Source organism: Phyllobates terribilis, unplaced genomic scaffold (genome assembly GCF_046119375.1).
Source record: "Phyllobates terribilis strain yellow unplaced genomic scaffold, ASM4611937v1 Scaffold_10__3_contigs__length_209671492, whole genome shotgun sequence".
NCBI classification, from domain to species: Eukaryota; Metazoa; Chordata; class Amphibia; order Anura; family Dendrobatidae; genus Phyllobates; species Phyllobates terribilis.
Window position 1 is genome coordinate 178,106,682 of NW_027362770.1, and position 21,939 is coordinate 178,128,620.

A 21,939-nucleotide genomic window follows, 5' to 3' on the forward strand; every position below is an offset into this window, starting at 1 on the left:
TCCACCCACTGGACTCCTTAGCCAAAAACAAGCTTAAATTAATTATTTATTCATTATAGTTAATCTTTCCCTATAAAACTATATATCAATCAACTCAGCTCCTCCTGCTCTTTAAAGGGGTGATCACTCATAGGACTTCATGTACAATGTGACACATTTAATTAAAGGGATAGTCTGCCTACATTTATTAAAAAAAAGTAATAATGTTTTATTTTTTTTAACCCAAATGCATATATTTTATACTGAACATTATTTCTTCATTTCAATATCTTTGACTGTCTCTTTGTCTTCCTGTACATTCCTGGCTGCTGAATGAGTTTTCTGAGGATCCAACAGTGAGCACCTTCTTTTTTTTTTAATGTGTCTTTTTCTAGGCTCCTCTCAGCTGGTTCAGCTCAGGTTTAACGTAGTCCGTTGTTATAAATCAGCACAGAGGAGCTCCGAAAAAGACAAAAAATAGATACAAGCTCCCATCAACTCACTGACTGATTCTGCTTTGACTCATTGCTCAGCCAACAATGTGCAGGGAAATACAGAACTGGTTCTAAATGGAATTGCCCTTTAAGTCCAGCGCATTACATTACACCCATGAGAAATGTGTCTTATGTCCACAAGTATGTCCAAATCTAGAGAGACGGCGTAATTGTTGGGGGGAACATCATTGGGACGAGGGGGGGATTTTTGGTTCCCAGCTCAGTTTTTTACCTTTCTGGTGCCTCAATGATCCACCCAAATACTCTGCATCGGGAAATGTTAGATACGATCAGCACGAAAACAGCAGAGACTTCACTCAATAAACAGAGGGAAACCGGGTCATTATACAGCGCAGATCTGGGCTCTATCATCTGCTTATTCCCAGCACTGTCAGTGCAGAGAGGAGGCGGACAGAGTGCCGAACCCCCGTGTGCGAGAAAGCCTCCTAATGACACGGGGCACGCTGGTATAACCTGGGCATTCTGTATATAATTCTATGTGTACAGCTGGTATAACCTGGGCATCCTGTATATAATTCTAATTGTACAGCTGGTATAACCTGGGCATCTCCTGTGTATAATTATATATGTACAGCTGGTATAACCTGGGCATCTCCTATATATAATTATATATGTACAGCTGGTATAACCTGGGCATCTCCTGTATATAATTATATATGTACAGCTGGTATAACCTGGGCATCTCCTGTATATAATTATATATGTACAGCTGGTATAACCTGGGCATCCTGTATATAATTATATATGTACAGCTGGTATAACCTGGGCATCTCCTGTATATAATTATATATGTACAGCTGGTATAACCTGGGCATCTCCTGTATATAATTATATATGTACAGCTGGTATAACCTGGGCATCTCCTGTATATAATTATATATGTACGGCTGGTATAACCTGGGTATCTCCTGTATATAATTAAATATGTACGGCTGGTATAACCTGGGCATCTCCTATATATAATTATATATGTACAGCTGGTATAACCTGGGCATCTTCTGTATATAATTATATATGTACAGCTGGTATAACCTGGGCATCTCCTATATATAATTATATATGTACAGCTGGTATAACCTGGGCATCTCCTGTATATAATTATATATGTACAGCTGGTATAACCTGGGCATCTCCTGTATATAATTATATATGTACAGCTGGTATAACCTGGGTATCTCCTGTATGTAATTATATATGTACAGCTGGTATAACCTGTGCATCTCCTGTATATAATTATATATGTACAGCTGGTATAACCTGGACATCTCCTGTATATAATTATATATGTACAGCTGGTATAACCTGGGCATCTCCTGTATATAATTATATATATACAGCTGGTATAACCGGGGCATCTCCTGTATATAATTATATATGTACAGCTGGTATAACCTGGGTATCTCCTGTATGTAATTATATATGTACAGCTGGTATAACCTGGGTATCTCCTGTATATAATTATATATGTACAGCTGGTATAACCTGGGCATCTCCTGTATATAATTATATATGTACAGCTGGTATAACCTGGGCATCTCCTGTATATAATTATATATGTACAGCTGGTATAACCTGGGCATCTTCTGTATATAATTATATATGTACAGCTGGTATAACCTGGACATCTCCTGTATATAATTATATATGTACAGCTGGTATAACCTGGGCATCTCCTGTATATAATTATATATGTACAGCTGGTATAACCTAGGTATCTTCTGTATATAATTATATATGTACAGCTGGTATAACGTGGACATCTTCTGTATATAATTATATATGTACAGCTGGTATAACCTGGACATCTCCTGTATATAATTATATATGTACAGCTGGTATAACCTAGGCATCTCCTGTATATAATTATATATGTACAGCTGGTATAACCTGGGCATCTCCTGTTTGTAATTATATATGTACAGCTGATATAACCTGGGTATCTCCTGTATATAATTATATATATTCAGCTGGTATAACCTGGGCATCTCCTGTATATAATTATATATGTACAGCTGGTATAACCTGGGCATCTCCTGTATATAATTATATATATTCAGCTGGTATAACCTGGGCATCTCCTGTATATAATTATATATGTACAGCTGGTATAACCTGGGTATCTCCTGTATATAATTTTATATGTACAGCTGGAAAAACCTGGGTATCTCCTGTATATAATTACATATGTACAGCTGGTATAACCTGGGCATCTCCTGTATATAATTATATATGTACAGCTGGTATAACCTGGGCATCTCCTGTGTATAATTATATATGTACAGCTGGTATAACCTGGGTATCTCCTGTATGTTATTATATATGTACAGCTGGTACAACCTGTGCATCTCCTGTATATAATTATATATGTACAGCTGGTATAACCTGGGTATCTCCTGTATAAAATTATATATGTACAGCTGGTATAACCTGGGCATCTCCTGTATATAATTATATATGTACAGCTGGTATAATCTGGGCATCTTCTGTATATAATTATATATGTACAGCCGGTATAACCTGGGCATCCTATATATAATTCTATATGTACAACTGGTATAACCTGGGCATCTCCTGTATATAATTATATATGTACAGCTGGTATAACATGGGTATCTTCTGTATATAATTATATGTGTACAGCTGGTATAACCTGGGCATCTCCTGTATATAATTATATATGTACAGCTGGTATAACCTGGGCATCTCCTGTATATAATTATATATGTACAGCTGGTATAACCTGGGCATCTCCTGTATATAATTATATACATACAGCTGGTATAACCTGTGCATCTCCTGTATATAATTATATATGTACAGCTGGTATAACCTGGGCATCTTCTGTATATAATTATATATGTACAGCCGGTATAACCTGGGCATCCTATATATAATTCTATATGTACAACTGGTATAACCTGGGTATCTCCTGTATATAATTATATATGTACAGCTGGTATAACCTGGGCATCTCCTGTATATAATTATATATGTACAGCTGGTATAACCTGGGTATCTTCTGTATATAATTATATATAACCTGGGCATCTCCTGTATATAATTATATATGTACAGCTGGTATAACCTGGGTATCTTCTGTATATAATTATATGTGTACAGCTGGTATAACCTGGGCATCTCCTGTGTATAATTATATATGTACAGCTGGTACAACCTGTGCATCTCCTGTATATAATTATATATGTACAGCTGGTATAACCTGGGTATCTCCTGTATAAAATTATATATGTACAGCTGGTATAACCTGGGCATCTCCTGTATATAATTATATATGTACAGCTGGTATAATCTGGGCATCTTCTGTATATAATTATATATGTACAGCCGGTATAACCTGGGCATCCTATATATAATTCTATATGTACAACTGGTATAACCTGGGCATCTCCTGTATATAATTATATATGTACAGCTGGTATAACATGGGTATCTTCTGTATATAATTATATGTGTACAGCTGGTATAACCTGGGCATCTCCTGTATATAATTATATATGTACAGCTGGTATAACCTGGGCATCTCCTGTATATAATTATATATGTACAGCTGGTATAACCTGGGCATCTCCTGTATATAATTATATACGTACAGCTGGTATAACCTGGGCATCTCCTGTATATAATTATATATGTACAGCCGGTATAACCTGGGCATCTTCTGTATATAATTATATATGTACAGCCGGTATAACCTGGGCATCCTATATATAATTCTATATGTACAACTGGTATAACCTGGGTATCTCCTGTATATAATTATATATGTACAGCTGGTATAACCTGGGCATCTCCTGTATATAATTATATATGTACAGCTGGTATAACCTGGGTATCTTCTGTATATAATTATATGTGTACAGCTGGTATAACCTGGGCATCTCCTGTGTATAATTATATATGTACAGCTGGTATAACCTGGGCATCTTCTGTATATAATTATATATGTACAGCTGGTATAACCTGGGCATCTCCTGTATATAATTATATATGTACAGCTGGTATAACCTGGGTATCTCCTGTATATAATTATATATGTACAGCTGGTATAACCTGGGTATCACCTGTATATAATTATATATGTACAGCTGGTATAACCTGGGCATCTCCTGTGTATAATTATATATATTCAGCTGGTATAACCTGGGCATCTCCTGTATATAATTATATATGTACAGCTGGTATAACCTGGGCATCTCCTGTATATAATTATATATGTACAGCAGGTGTAACCTGGGCATCTCCTGTATATAATTATATATATTCAGCTGGTATAACCTGGGCATCTCCTGTATATAATTATATATGTACAGCTGGTATAACCTGGGCATCTCCTGTATATAATTATATATGTACAGCTGGTGTAACCTGGGTATCTCCTGTATATAATTATATATGTACAGCTGGTGTAACCTGGGCATCTCCTGTATATAATTATATATGTACAGCTGATATAACATGGGTATCTTCTGTATATAATTATATCTGTACAGCTGGTATAACCTGGGCATCTCCTGTGTATAATTATATATGTACAGCTGGTATAACCTGGGCATCTTCTGTGTATAATTATATATGTACAGCTGGTATAACCTGGGCATCTCCTGTATATAATTATATATGTACAGCTGGTATAACCTGGGCATCTCCTGTATATAATTATATATGTACAGCCGATATAACATGGGCATCTCCTGTATATAATTATATATGTACAGCCGGTATAACCTGGGCATCTCCTGTATATAATTATATATGTACAGCTGGTATAACCTGGGCATCTCCTGTATATAATTATATATGTACAGCAGGTATAACCTGGGCATCTCCTGTATATAATTATATATATTCAGCTGGTATAACCTGGGCATCTCCTGTATATAATTATATATGTACAGCTGGTATAACCTGGGCATCTCCTGTATATAATTATATATGTACAGCTGGTATAACCTGGGCATCTTCTGTATATAATTATATATGTACAGCCGGTATAACCTGGGCATCCTATATATAATTCTATATGTACAACTGGTATAACCTGGGTATCTCCTGTATATAATTATATATGTACAGCTGGTATAACCTGGGCATCTCCTGTATATAATTATATATGTACAGCTGGTATAACCTGGGTATCTTCTGTATATAATTATATGTGTACAGCTGGTATAACCTGGGCATCTCCTGTGTATAATTATATATGTACAGCTGGTATAACCTGGGCATCTTCTGTATATAATTATGTATGTACAGCTGGTATAACCTGGGCATCTCCTGTATATAATTATATATGTACAGCTGGTATAACCTGGGCATCTCCTGTATATAATTATATATGTACAGCTGGTATAACCTGGGCATCTCCTGTGTATCATTATATATGTACAGCTGGTATAACCTGGGCATCTCCTGTATATCATTATATATGTACAGCTGCTATAACCTGGGCATCTCCTGTGTATAATTATATATGTACAGCTGGTATAACCTGGGCATCTTCTGTGTATAATTATATATGTACAGCTGGTATAACCTGAGCATCTCCTGTATATAATTATATATGTACAGCTGATATAACATGGGCATCTCCTGTATATAATTATATATGTTCTGCCGGTATAACCTGGGCATCTCCTGTATATAATTATATATGTACAGCTGGTATAACCTGGGCATCTCCTGTATATAATTATATATGTACAGCAGGTGTAACCTGGGCATCTCCTGTATATAATTATATATATTCAGCTGGTATAACCTGGGCATCTCCTGTATATAATTATATATGTACAGCTGGTATAACCTGGGCATCTCCTGTATATAATTATATATGTACAGCTGGTGTAACCTGGGTATCTCCTGTATATAATTATATATGTACAGCTGGTATAACCTGGGCATCTCCTGTGTATAATTATATATGTACAGCTGGTATAACCTGGGTATCTCCTGTATATAATTATATATGTACAGCTGGTATAACCTGGGCATCTTCTGTATATAATTATATATGTACAGCTGGTATAACCTGGGCATCTCCTGTATATAATTATATATGTACAGCTGGTATAACCTGGGCATCTCCTGTATATAATTATATATGTACAGCTGGTATAACCTGGGCATCCTTTATATAATTCTATATGTACAACTGGTATAACCTGGGTATCTCCTGTATATATGAACATCTGGTATAACCTGGTCATCTTCTGTATATAATTATGTAAATATTTATACCACTGACATCTTGTGTTAAGGAGCATGCTGGTATAACCTGGGTATTGATGCGGCCTTAAACACTGTACATATGAGTTTGTAGTAATAACCTGCCGGCGTCCTATGTGGTGAATGGAGGTCTCCGCACGTTGTGCTCACAGCTCTCACACTGTCATTGTCTTTCCAGTTTTCACAGCTCATAAAGATCTTCCAGAGTCTGGGCGCGGAGAAGTTCCCCCTGATCGAGCAGTCCTTCTTCCCAAACCACAAGCAGATGGTGAGTGACACTGGTTTCCCAGATGGCTCTAGAATGAGACAGGGGGCCAGGGGGCGTCTCGGGGTGTAGAGAGGTGGTGACTGTGGCCTATGGCAGATGATGATTATGCGCTCGCCCATACAGCCGATGCTGAGGAGCGGAGAAAGTTGTCCTCAACGTCGTTCCGTCACAGCCATCAGCTCATTTAATTAGAGATAATTCGGAGCTCGTGTCATCCACTTGGCTGCTAACGTGACCCCGCGATCAAGACACACACACTAATCTTCTATACTGCTGAGCTGTCACACACTATCAGTATTGCTTATTCAGTGTTTTTGGTTTTCTTTCCCTATCTCTTTGAGCTGTGGCGTCCTCTCACTATCCAGATTCATCCTTAAATGGCTGCTGCATTCCCCACCTGTACTTTTAAACTGGCTCTAATCTCTTCTGATTGACTGTGCAATACCGTGTGATGTGATAACAGAATGCAACTTCTTGGCACCAACCATTGTCGGCCATATTAGCCCTCATGGTGAGGTCTTTCTGTCATCCGATCACCTCCCTCCTCCCTGACGGTCCATTGCAGTGAGAACAGATACAGTAACAGTATAGGGTTATCTCCAATTGGACAAGTTATCACCTATCCAAAGGATCCTCAGTCAGTAATTTGCTGATTGCTGAGGGTCCAACTGCTGAGACCCCCACGATCTCGAGTACAAGTATGTGCATCACTGCTCCATCTATTGTCTATGGCCCTGCTGAAAACATCTCCAGCTATTGGCCTTATCTAGATCTCGAGTACAAGCATGTGCATCACTGCTCCATATATTGTCTATGGCCCTGCTGAAAATATCTCCAGCTATTGGCCTTATCTAGATCTCGAGTACAAGCATGTGCATCACTGCTCCATATATTGTCTATGGCCCTGCTGAAAATATCTCCAGCTATCGACCTTATCCAGATCTTGAATACAACTATGTGCATCACTGCTCCATCTATTGTCTATGGCCCTGCTGAAAATATCTCCAGCTATCCACCTTATCCAGATCTTGAGTACAAGTATATTCATCACTGCTCCATCTATTGTCTATGGCCCTGCTGAAAATATCTCCAGCTATCGACCTTATCCAGATCTCGAGTACAAGTATGTTCATCACTGCTCCATCTATTATCTATGGCCCTGCTGAAAATATCTCCAGCTATCGACCTTATCCAGATCTCGAGTACAAGTATGTTCATCACTGCTCCATCTATTATCTATGGCCCTGCTGAAAATATCTCCAGCTATCGACCTTATCCAGATCTCGAGTACAAGTATGTTCATCACTGCTCCATCTATTGTCTAAGGCCCTGCTGAAAATATCTCCAGCTATCAGCCTTATCCAGCTGTGATATCAACAGATAACTAATAACTTGTCCAGTTGAGACTTGCCACAAACCATCCATTTAAACAAATGGGTCTTGGTTTAAAGACCCTAAAAATTTTGGTAAAATTTTGGAAAGATATTGCGAAAAACTTGGGTAAAATTTTGGAAAAATGTTGGGAAAAAATTGGCAAAATTTGGGAAAAATTTGCTTCATCTTAAAAAGAGGTGGTTCTGAACACTCCTTTGATGTTCTCATAGGCTAAGGAAGATTATGGGCATGGCTTGTCATTAGGAGTCAACCCCTTTAAATGTGATTCATCCTCTCCCCCATAATTATTGAGACTCCTTCCCTTTTATGTGTAGGGGTATTTTATCCTTCTTTCTTATTAACTGGTGATTTGTGACTTCTTTATTTTATTTCTGTCCTTCTATACTGGAAACAAGCTCTGCATGTACTGACTTCAAGAGAATATGTCATCAGATGATGACCTGGAATTTTTTTTTTTTTCTTTTTTGGAAATGGTTTTTTTTTTTGCATATCACAGAAAAAAAAAAAAGAAATCTTGCAATTCTCATACCGGCCACCGGGGCTTTTTAGAGTCTAACTTCCTGTTGTTTCAGGAAATAACACACACACATTAGCAGTGATGACCAGGCATTCAATGAGCGTGTGCAAAGGTGATTGGTGGAGCCTATGTTATCAGCTGTGTATAGAGGTGTTACCTGTCATTGTAATCCTGCCTCTGATGATAATGAGACTGCTGAAAACTCTAAAAAAGAATTGTAAAAATTGCCGAAATTTATAAAAAAAAATTAATACTAATAATTAATAACATTTTTTTTTTCCGTTTGTACGTCTTCCAAAATCTACGGCTTTTTATCTGTGACCAATTGACACCAGCTCGGAATAAGCGGCACCAAACGTGCCGAGCTACAGACGCAGCGACTGCAGTGGACAGCAGAGGTTGCTTGTTTAATTTGCTTCCACCGTTTTGTGTATACAGCTAGTATGAAGAGCCATGTGTTTCCATGGATACAGACTACTCCTCTTCTTGTTGATGATCTATATGGAGACAGTGGCACAGAATTTGAAAAAAATGTCTCCGTCCTTCCAGAAACAGCGCCACCCGATTACAGGCGACGTCCGGTACTGCAGCTCGTCCCTATTGAAGTGAACGAGGCTGAGCTGCAATACAAATCACAACCTGTGAGCAGGTGGGGTGCCATGACTTTTTGATTCTGTCCAACACCCCAGAATGTCAGGGAGGCACCTGAAATAAAAGGGGGAGACCACCCAGAACAGTTGGAAAGTTTCCCCCAGGCATAACGCAGGAAAAGGGGCGTATTTAGGAATAAAAGTTGTCAAATATGTTCCATCATAACTGCAGGACTACACAGAGATCAGTTTGTAGTCTGTTACCATGGAGACACGTAGATCCGCATAGGAGCTGCGTACAGAAAACCTGAATTGGTGCAAAAAAAAAAAAAAAAGTTCACATCCCCTTTAAAACTTTTTCTAAAGACACGGAGCAGATGGACGGCGGTTTCAGACTGGTAACCTTGGACAACATGGCGCGTCGAGTTTGTCTTGGCGGCAGCTGTACGAATTATGGATCGTTATTTCCCGACCCCAATTAGTCAAATTAATTAGGTTTAATAGGTATTAAGTTTACGGCCAAACCTCTAGTCACCGGAGACGGCGGTGTACGCAGGCGGCATCTGGCGCACTGTTAACGTGACTTATGGACGTCATTACCTGCACTCATTAATATGCGGAATGAAGGCCGTTCGTTATAATTGCGGGGGAGGGGACAACAATTTTATTTTTCTTTCTTACAAGGACAAAAGTTGTTCAGAATCAATAATCAGGTAAGTTTAAGATTAAATTCTGATTTACACAGCTCCAACCCTTCTGCACCGACATAGAGGAACCTGATAAAATTGTGTCACCTGCAGCCACCACTAGAGGGAGCTCACTGCATACAGCTCGTACATTGCACTCTATCATAAGGATGTCTGCTCCCCGCTCATTCCTACTTTGCCCGTCTCGGAGTGCCATTACCAATACCACCAAATGGTAAAATAATGTATTCCCACTAGTTTCCCCTACCCCAGCCTCCCAGTTGAGAAAAAAATTGCCTCCTCAAGTCCCTCTTCCGATCCTTATCAGCTCATTAATGAGATATGGGTGGTGGTGCGAGGTCCTAGTCAAGGATTCTAGTTTTGGTGATGATGGGGCTATGGTGAATTGGGTTCATGGCGGGGGGGGGGGGGGGGGGGGAGTTTGTTATGGTTACACCCTACAGTCCTTCCATCTGCAGTCTGTACCCTTGATAGAGGTGGTTACCTGATGCCAGACCAAAGATGAACAGATCTCCTCCAATGCCCTGGAGGAGTTTTGGTGATAATGGAGGTTCTGGTTGAGCTGTGATTTTTGGTTACTCCTTACAGTCCTTCTATCACTGGTCTGCACCCTTAGACCTAGTAGAGGTGATTACTTGATGCCAGACCATAGATCAATAGATCTACTCCAATGCCCTGATGGTGATGATGGGGCTATGGTGGATCAGGGTCGATGTGGGACAGGCAATTTAGTTATGGTTACTCCCTACAGTTCTTCCATCACTGGTCTGCACCTTGAGAGGTGATTACTTGACACCATACCATAGATGAATAGATCTCCTCCAATGCCCTGAGTACAATTTTGGTGATAATGGGGCTCTGGTGGATCGAGGTCATGGTGTGACAGGGAATTCGGTCATAGTTACTCCCTTCAGTCCCATCATCCTCAGTTTCTACCCTTGGACGTTGTAGAGGAGGTTACTTGACGTCCGACCATAGATGAACAGATCTCCTCCAATGCCCTGGGTTTTGTTGATGATGGGGTCATGGTGGGGCGGGGACTTTGGTCATGGTTCCTCCCTACAGTCCTTCCATCCCCAGTCTGCACCTTTGGACATGGCGGTAGAGGAGGTTACTTGGCGCCTGACCATTGATGGACAGATCTCCTCCAATGCCCTGGGTACAGTTTTGTTGATGATGGGGTCATGGTGGAGCGGGGACTTTGGTCATGGTTCCTCCCTACAGTCCTTCCATCCCCAGTCTGCACCTTTGGACATGGCGGTAGAGGAGGTTACTTGGCGCCTGACCATTGATGGACAGATCTCCTCCAATGCCCTGGGTACAGTTTTGTTGATGATGGGGTCATGGTGGAGCGGGGACTTTGGTCATGGTTCCTCCCTACAGTCCTTCCATCCCCAGTCTGCACCTTTGGACGTGGCGGTAGAGGAGGTTACTTGGCGCCCGACCATTGATGGACAGATCTCCTCCAATGCCCTGGGTACAGTTTTGTTGATGATGGGGTCATGGTGGAGCGGGGACTTTGGTCATGGTTCCTCCCTACAGTCCTTCCATCCCCAGTCTGCAGCTTTGGACGTGGCGGTAGAGGAGGTTACTTGGCGCCCGTCCATTGATGGACAGATCTCCTCCAATGCCCTGGGTACAGTTTTGTTGATGATGGGTCATGGTGGAGCGGGGACTTTGGTCATGGTTCCTCCCTACAGTCCTTCCATCCCCAGTCTGCAGCTTTGGACGTGGCGGTAGAGGAGGTTACTTGGCGCCCGTCCATTGATGGACAGATCTCCTCCAATGCCCTGGGTACAGTTTTGTTGATGATTGGGTCATGATGGAGCGGGGACTTTGGTCATGGTTCCTCCCTACAGTCCTTCCATCCCCAGTCTGCACCTTTGGACGTGGCGGTAGAGGAGGTTACTTGGCGCCGGACCATTGATGCACAGAACTCCGCGTTTTTGCGCCGGCTCACATACAGTAACAGAGGAGACGGGATCCGCGTGTTTGATAGAAATATAAAGGATTTGTTTAATGTTTAGGATAAAATATACTGCAAAACACAAACATTTTAGAGCAGAAGCCAATATACAATCACAGAATATACAGTTCATAAATAACATGACACAAAAACGCCCATACAAGTGGCCACAGGCAGCGCGGGACGCAGATCTTCACCGGTGACCCCATACCCTTCCACCAGTCGCTCCTACTGTGTATGTACAGGGCTGGGTGGGACTGACGGGGGGGTGAAACTACAACTCCCAGCATCTCCTGTCCACAGAAAGCCATGAGCTACACTGCCTGGGTCACCGCATTACGTGATGCAGAAAAGGCGAGTGTCCAGATCTGAGCCAGAAAGCGGCGACTTTCACAAACAAGTCATTAGTCTCCATGGTCTTCGCTAATTTCCAAAGTCCTATCGTAGCCAATTAGCCGGCCGCCAAAAAAAAAAAAGTGGATCTGCCCCTTTAAATTGGATCTCCCATAGCTCTATTATATCCTATGGACAGGAGTTGCGGCTGATAGGAGTTCTAGTTTGACCCAACCCAATTGCTTTTTTTTTTTGGGCTACGAAGCAAAGTTTTCCGGAAATGAAACTTTCTAAATCTATCTACAAAAAAAAAAAAAACATAAGAAAAAAAAAAAAACGACATAAAACGCAACGCTCTGCATCAGACACCAAGAATATTTTCTGCAAATATATAAAAGCATATTCATATAAAATATCCTTATCTGTGATATAATTGTAGCAAACCTTGTAAATAGCATAAAAAAAAACAAAAAACCAAACTACTCCCTACTTGGAATGGAGTGAAGATATATTAAAAAGAAAACAAAAAAACTTTTCCTCTACAATCGATAAATAAGAGAAAATTAAAAATATATATATATATAAACAGGAAATAGGTTACGTCACACAATCGCGGTAAAACTTAGTCACCCATTATGTCAGAAAATTGAGAATTTATATTAGAGATCTACATATAAACGCTTCTATATATATATAAAAAAAAAAATCACGTAAAAATAAAAAATAGATATAATTTAGGGTCACGTCAAGGCACCACAGCTCAGTGCAGGTTTTTGAGAATATTCTCAAAGGGATATTGAACAAAAAAAGAATACATTTGGATAAAACTTTTGTAAGGATATTCTGAAATCTAGATAGGGTGTCGGAGGGCGGACTGTAAAAATCTGACGACTTGTTACTCACCATAAATATGTAATTTTTCTTACCAGGTGTAAATGCCGCCGTTCTCCTGAATCCGGCGATGTTTGTCTTATGTTCCTACGACTTTCCGTCCCTGAGATACGGCCCTTTCTTTTTTTGTATATAAATCTAGTCTTGTTAGGCAAGTGGGTGTAGTCCTTCTTGTAGACCACACCTAGTTGGATAAATGACTTGATACAGGGAAAAAGGGCCATATCTCAGGAACGGAGAGGCGCAGGAACACAAGAAAAACATCGCCGGATTCAGGAGAACAGCGGCATTTACATCCGATGAAAAAAAAATTTGTTGCAAGTGATAGGTCTGAACTGTTTTAGTACAAAACAAAATAACAACGCCTCTATAGACTTGGAGGTGCAATCGCATATGTTTAATTTTATAATGCTCATTATCATGGGTGTAAAAAAAGGCCCATGTCTCACTTTTTGACCCAAAACAGATCCTAAAATACAAAAGGGAACCTAAATTTCAGTCTTAATTTATAAGATCATTTAGGCAATTTTCATGATTCAATTCTTTTTTTGTCGTTTTGACCTCATTTGACACCACATTGGTTTGTATATTCTTATTCCCTTCTGCTTACATAAAGGGGGTTGTACAGAATAAAAAACAAAAATGTAAAAAAAAAAATGGCTGATTTCGTGCAAAATAGCGCCATACCTGTCAACAGGCCGTGAGTGGTATTGCAACTCAGCCATATTTACTTCAATAGAGCTAAACTGTAGTACCAATTACAGGCCCGTACAGTGATGTGGCGCTCTTTGTGGAAGAAATCAGCCATGTTTTCTTATCCTGTAAAACTTTACAACAACAAAAAAAATACAAATTAAGGACATTTCCCAATATCTTCATTCAGCTGATCAAAAATATTGAATCCTAGCGTTTATCATACTTAATAAAGATATATATATATTTTTTTCATACAAAAAGTTTAATTTTAAGTCCAAATACTATATATAGAACTCCAGGCCACAAGAGGGCGCTGCATCGTAATCTGTGACCTTTTCGTAGTTTACCGCCAGGACCACTGTAACCTTCATAGTCATCTAAAATAGCTTATTTTTTTATATTTTTTTTACGGATATCTTCTGCCCAGACCCGCAAGGCATCACACATGACCAATTATTGCTCTCATCTTAACCTGCCAACTAGGCATAGTCAGTCTCACAAATCATATGCGAGGGGTGACCTGGTCTAGCATTTCACATTAAAATATCTAAAATACACCCCTTACATTATCCTCCTTGCAAAAAAAAAAAATGCACTAATTGCATCATAGAAGCCAAATTTGTAATTTTTTTTTTATAACACAGCACTCCTTGTGGCCGGAGGTTGAACTGCAAAAAAAAAAAAAAAAAAAAAAAAATCCACTGCCCTGTTTCACCATGGTAGGATATCCCCCTACTAAGACCGTCTCTAGTAATGGCCTAATAGACCGTTCATAGACGGAAGGAGAAGAAAATGGAGCAAGTACCCTGCACATAATCTGGCCTAAATGGGTGATTGGAAAATAAAAAAAATAATTACAAAAATAAAAAAAGTGATTAAAAATATACTTTCAGTATGATGGTAAAGACGTATGTGTTCCAAGTGCTAATTTTTTTTTTTTTTAGCAAGAAATCAGGCACTAATTTCATTGCTGTATATATTTCAGGGTTACTGTCCTTTTACAGTTTTCGGGAGGGGTTTTTCCCCTTTAAGTGTCCAGCGGCTCAGGGGTCCGTGGTGTTGATTACGGATTTGTCTGGTGGTGTCCATCCTCTGGACCAACTGCAGTAACCTTCCTTCTGCTTGACGCAGACGTAATTCTTAGACTGGTAGCCCGGGATGCCAAAGTTGGAGAGCAGATCTGTCCACAGACACTCGCTCTTCGACGTGATGAAGCATGGGAGGTAATAGCAAGGCTTGATCTGTAAAAAAAAGAAATAAATAAAGGAGAACCATTTAAGAGATTTCTTATTTCAGGTGTACTGTTTCTTTAAATTTTAAGTGGGAGGGACCTAAAACAAGTCTGTGCAGCCTGCAGAAGCACTCTACTCTATAGCAAAAAAATAGGATAAAGCTCCAATTATAATAATCGATTGTTCGGGAGATCGTCAGTGATTGGACCTAGATTATTTTGGGGGTAAACAAGAATTGCCCCCCTTACCTTGCAGCTACATCCCTGGTGGTATCGGTGATTGAGTCCCTTGCGCTGGGCGAGTGTCAGCTTATCCCACTTCTCGATCAGGTTACACAGGCCGGTGTATACCTTCCCCTCGTAGACGCGCCCTAGAAGGAAAAAGATGAGACCTATTATAGCGCCATAAATAACCACATTACATATTATACCGTATTATTATACCGCTATACTATCATTACTACCTCATTACTAATTCATGTTCTGCCTTTGTTAGTTAATTCCTAGAAATTGCTGGAGCATTGGATGTCGGATTAGAGGCGATTTTCTCCGATTTTCTGATCAGGCGAGAACAACTATTCGTCAGGACACTTAAAAGTGAAGGCCCTTCGGCAAAAGAGTATTTGTGCCATAATAGGGTTAAATAATATGCAATGTGATAAATAATGCCGCCACATAGTGCCAATATAGTACCATACAGTGTCCACATGACGGCAGAATATGTTGCCCTTATAAGGGCCTGGTTAGTACTATTCACAATTACTGGGTCCACATAATACCGCAATATAGTGCTGATTTAAAACCATAACAGAGTAATACATTGCCTTAATAATAACACTAGACAGTGAATAGATAGTACTATAGAGCAGTGGACAACTGTATCCAAATAATACCACCATATTGTGCCATACAGTGTACATATATCATATTAACACTAGACAGTGAATAGATAGTACTATAGAGCAGTGGACAACTGTATCCAAATAATACCACCATATAGTGCCATACAGTGTACATATATCAGGACAGTACATTGATACAGAGCCTAGAGAATACTATAATGCAGTGGGCAACAATTGTATCCACACAATATAGTACCGTACAGAGAATATACAGCAGCATAGTACATTGCCTTGAGAATACTACTATAAAGTGCCTAGAAAGTACTGTTGTGTAATTAACAACAAATGGACCCACATAATACTGCCATATATTACCGTACGGAATATATAGCAGCATAATACATTGATACAGCACCTAGATAATACCATAGTGCAGTGGACAACAACTGTATCCTCATAATACTGCCATATAGTACTGTACGGAGTATATATAGCAGCATAATACATTAATACAGCGCCTTGATAATACCATAGTGCAGTGGACATCAACTATAGCCATATAATACCACCATATAGTACAGTACGGAGTATATATAGCAGCATAATACATTGATACAGCGCCTAGATAATACCATAGTGCAGTGAACAATATCTGTATTCATGTAATACCGCCATATAGTATCGTACGGAGAATATATAGCAGCATAATACATTGCCTCAATAATACCATAAGACAGTGCCTAAATAGTACTGTATTTCAGTGGACAATAACTATGCTCACATAATACCGCCATATAGTGCCAATATAATAGCACTGTAACCCTGTGTACACTTATTGTAGGTCACCAGGGGGCTACATGGAGCTGGTCCAGGGTATCCGGGACCTATCTGAGCAAGTGCCGCCCAGCCCATACACTGGGTATCCACATAAACCGTCTGTAATGGAGCTTGGATATTCCTGTCCCTACAGTCCTTGCTCAGAAACTGTACCGTATCCTAAAAATAAGCGTGTCCCTCACTGATCCCTACAAGCTTCTGACAGAGCGGCTTCATATTCGTGAATTTATGGAAAACTTATATGATCAGCAAATAATAGCAGCCAGCACGGATATGCACGACCAGGACTGTACAGGTGGATTTTTAGGGGCGCTCCCTTTTCCTTTATGAGGAGGTGGCTTGGGGTAGTCTTAAATCCATACCACAAGATGGCGCCCTCGGGGGTGGTGCATAAATTAGACTCCTACCGTGCACAAGGCCCGCAAAGAAATTAGGAAATATCATAGCAACGATAAAATTTAGGGGCCTTTTGTAGCAGCTACTTGACACCACCACCATTTCATTCTAATGGTGCAGCAGAAGTGCAAGCCATCCCTTCCTATGGGGGCGAGGCAGATCAGGATTGGCTCTCCAGGGGCCCTGACCACACAGGTAAGAACCACAGTGAGTTGTCAGCCTCCTTGTACGGAGGATAGTGCCACGTAGTGCCCACCTGTGATGAGGTATTGGTACTTGTTGACCTCCAGCTTGACTCCGCACAGGCTCTCTGAAGACTCGGTGTAGATGTACTGCACATGAGGCATCTTCTTAAAGCCACGATACATCTGCAGGGAATCAGGAAACACAAGGAGTCAATTCCACATAATATATTCGGATGAACAACGCCAAGAAGAAAAAAAAGATCTACGTTTGCACAATGAACTCTATAAATATGTGCTCCATATTGTCTGGATGTCATCCCATCTATTAAGCGAACGTATGGGAATATCTTCAGCGGGATAGCGGAGGATGAATAACATTGAAAATGGGGCCCCGAGCCTCATGCAAGTGTTTTTACACTTTTTCTTACTTGTTATTTCAGCCCTAATAATACTGCCATATAGTGGCAAAATAATACAATATATAGTCCACATAACACTATATTATACTACCATATACAGCCTTCAAAATACCACCATATAGTGCCAAGGTTAAACTGCCATAAACAGCTCATAAAATACCACCATACAGTGCCAATAATATTATACCATATAAAGGTCACAAAATGCCACCATACTATATAGTGTCAAGATAATACTGCCTTATACAGCTCACAAAATACCATCGTATAGTAACAATAATATACTACCATATGCAGCCTACATAATACCACTATATAGTGCTAATAATATACTGCCGTATACAGCCTACATGATAGCAGTATACAGTGCTAATGATATACTGCCGTATACAGCCTACATAATAGCACCATATAGTGCTAATAATATATTACCATATGCAGCCTACATAATAGCTCCATATAGTGCTAATGATATACTTCCGTATACAACCTACATAATGGCACCATATAATGCTAATAATATACTGCCATATGCCGCCTACTTAATAGCACCATATAGTGCTAATAATATACTACCATATGCAGCCTACATAATAGCACCATATAGTGCTAATAATATACTGCGGTATACATCCTACATAATAGCAGTATACAGTGCTAATGATATACTGCCATATACAGACTACATAATACCACCATATAGTGCTAATGATATACTGCCATATACAGCCTACATAATAGTACCATATAGTGCTAATGATATACTGCCGTATACTGCCTACTTAATAGCACCATATAGTGCCAAGATTAAACTGCCATAACTCACAAAATATCACCATATAGTGTCACTATACTGCCTTATACACCTCACAAAATACCAGCATACTGTATAGTGCCATGATAATACTGCCATAAACAGCTGAAAAAATACTGTACCACCATATAGTGGCAAGGATATGCTACCATATACAACCTACATAATACCACTATATAGTGTCAAGATCATACTGCGATATACAGCTCACAAAATACCATGATACAGTAACAATAATATGCTGCCATATGCAGCCTACATAATACCCCCATATAGTGCCAATATTAAACTGCCATAAACAACTCACATAATACCACCATATAGTGTCAATATACAGCTCACAAAATACCATCATACTGTATAGTGCCAAGATAATACTGCCATGAACAGCTCACAAAATACTGTACCACCATATAGTGGCAATGATACGCTACCATATACAGCCTACTTAATACAACAATATAGTTTCAAGATTATACTGCCATATACAGCTCACTATATACCATACTGTATGTGCCAAGATAATACTGCATTATACAGCCTACATAATACTTCCATATAATGCCTACATAATATTATGATATATAATACCACTATATAGTGCAACGATAAAGCTACCATATACGGCCCACATAATAATACCACCAAATAGTGCCCAAATAATATGCAGTATTCCAGATTATTCTCTTACATAGCCCACACTATATTGGCATATTAGTTACATATAATACTGCACTTTGGTTCCTGGATAACACCGCCATACACTGCCTAATAGTACCAGGAGGATTTAGCTTGCTCTTCGTGGGCTCTCAAAGAAATTTGGACTTCGGACAATTGCCCAATTTTCCTCAGGAATTGTACCGCTCTAGTAGCGAAGTAGCTCTGCTACATCAGAACATGGGCCACCTTAGGGCGGTGGAGCAGGGATCGTTGAAGAAGACATTGTGGAGATAAGACGCCATTTCTTTCACCCTCGCTGCGCTGTCCGCTTCACAACCCGGATCTGCTAATCAGACTCAGTCTGGTTTTATTGGGTTCTTGACAAGCTAATAAGTCCCAGATTTCCCCTTATCGGGTCCAGATGGCTCGCTGGGTGGACACGTCAACTTTTATTAGTAGCCAATGGTGACTTCAAACGAGAAGACTGGTCCATGGCCAAGTCCAGAGCTGCCATTGTATGACCTCATAGCGTCGACATCAGTGACGTCATCGGCCTTGATAATCTGGATGCGACTTGATGAACTTTTCCAATTCTCACGGGAACAGACCAAAAATTTCGACACCATTGTGATCAGTGGCCATCAACACTAAATGTTGGTGCTCATCCTGGGACATATGTCCTTTCTGAGACCCTCTCTGTCTTCTTGGTCCATCGTGCCCTTCTGATCGTTACATCATTTTCATATTCGGAGACGTCTTGGTTGGTGAGACATGAGATGTCTAACGTTCCTCTGGTGCATTAATGGAAAGCAGTATGCCTAGACTACTTGACGACAAGACATCTACTTATTTTAGGACTTTCTTAATTTCATAAATGTATGACCAATTAAGCTAATACCTTCTGGTCACGGAGACATCTTCATATCTTAAGACTTTCTTTGCACCGCTGGTAAATGAGCAATAAACTCCATCATCTTGTGGTTCTGCTCATAAGTCTTTGGTCCATGAGAGTGAGCACCATCCTTCCCTTCTGATCGTTAACACATCTTTGTGCCTTGAGATCTTTTGGTTGGTGAGACATCTGCTCATCCTTGGACCTTCTTAGCTTTGCTGAACCACTGAACGCCATATTTTGTCCTGGTCACTGAGACATCGTTATATCTTTTGTTTCTACACTGGTGTACATGGGTGGTGTCCACTACTTCTTTATTATTCAGCAGGACATCTACTTCTTGTTTTCTTCTTTGAACCCATCCTAGATCAGAGCTCAAAGACATCTGCTCATCTTAGGACCTCCTCTGGTGCATGACTAGAAAGCAACCCTTATAATGTGTCTGGTGAGACATCTGTTCATACTTCAGTGATGGCTATTCTTTTCTTCTGGTCACAGACATCTTTGTGTCTTGAGACCTTCTTTGTGCCACTGGTGAATGAGGAAGAATGAAAACCATCCTCCCATATTGGTTGGTCCACTTATTTGCTGTTAGTCCATCACCAATGAGTCTCATCCTTCCCTTCAGATCAATAAGACATCTGTCAGCCTTGAGACCTTTTGATTGATAAGACATCTGTTCATCCTGAGACTTCCTATGCATTTCTGGTGAGGAGCAATATACGTATCTACTATACTTGTTGTGGAAACATCTACTTGTCCTGGGACTTTCTTAGCTTCGTTGACCATCCCTCCCATCTGGTCGTTAAGACATCTCTAGGTCCTGGGACCTCCTTTGCAATACTGGAACTTGAGTGATGAATACCCTTCTCCCAATTTAAAATAGTTAATAATCTGTTTTTCTCCCTTTCTCTTTTAATGAGAATTACCCTTTATTAGTTATTAGTTCTCTGCCTTCTGGGTCCATGGCATGAGCTGTAAACACCATCTCTGAGTTCTGGTGTTTTGAGACATCATCAAATGTGGACACCTTCTTTTTAGGTGATCACCTACTTCAGTTGGTCAGACATCCTCTCATCTTTTTTCATTTTTTTGCATCACTCTTGTTTATTGGTTAGATATCTGATCACTAGTCATGCCATGGACAAGGAAGACAGAGAAAAATACACTGAAGGGTGATGCCCACCTAAGCATCAGCAAGGAAGCAAAAGAGAGATTAGCAGAAGACTCAACGTTAAAAATAAGAGGATGGTGTTCACTGGTCATGCCATGGACAAAGAAGGCAGAGAAAAATGAACACAATCCTCCTATTTTGAATCTTGAGTCGTCTGCTCCTCTCAGTTTGCTTCTTTGCTGATGCTTAAGTGGGCATCGCCCTTCAGCATAGTTTTCTCTGCCTTCTTTGTCCATAGCACGACCAAGAAACACCATCCCTCCCTTCTGGTCCTTGAAACATCATCATGTCCGGGGACTTTCCTTGCATAACAATTTATTAGTCTGACAACTGCTTATCTTTCTTTGCTTCTTTGCTGGTGCTTAAGCCTGCGCAGAAGGGTGATG

At 40.0% G+C, this 21,939-nt stretch overlaps 2 protein-coding genes across 2 annotated transcripts in view; one reads left to right on the top strand and one right to left on the bottom strand.

The window, feature by feature from the left end:
- Window positions 1-21,939, top strand: part of SYN3 (synapsin III) — a 329,959-nt gene that overhangs the window by 111,708 nt on the left and 196,312 nt on the right. Inside the window, exon 6 of the mRNA XM_073650221.1 lies at window positions 6,919-7,008. Within this exon, the coding sequence (XP_073506322.1) occupies window positions 6,919-7,008 (90 nt within the window). The remainder of the gene's footprint in view (window positions 1-6,918; window positions 7,009-21,939) is intronic.
- TIMP3 (TIMP metallopeptidase inhibitor 3) overlaps window positions 12,209-21,939 on the bottom strand; it is a 30,816-nt gene continuing 21,085 nt past the window's right edge. The window contains exons 3-5 of the mRNA XM_073650220.1: window positions 17,666-17,777; window positions 15,584-15,705; window positions 12,209-15,344 (exon numbers count right to left, since the gene is read on the bottom strand). Of these exons, the coding sequence (XP_073506321.1) occupies window positions 15,147-15,344; window positions 15,584-15,705; window positions 17,666-17,777 (432 nt within the window). The 3' untranslated portion in view covers window positions 12,209-15,146. The remainder of the gene's footprint in view (window positions 15,345-15,583; window positions 15,706-17,665; window positions 17,778-21,939) is intronic.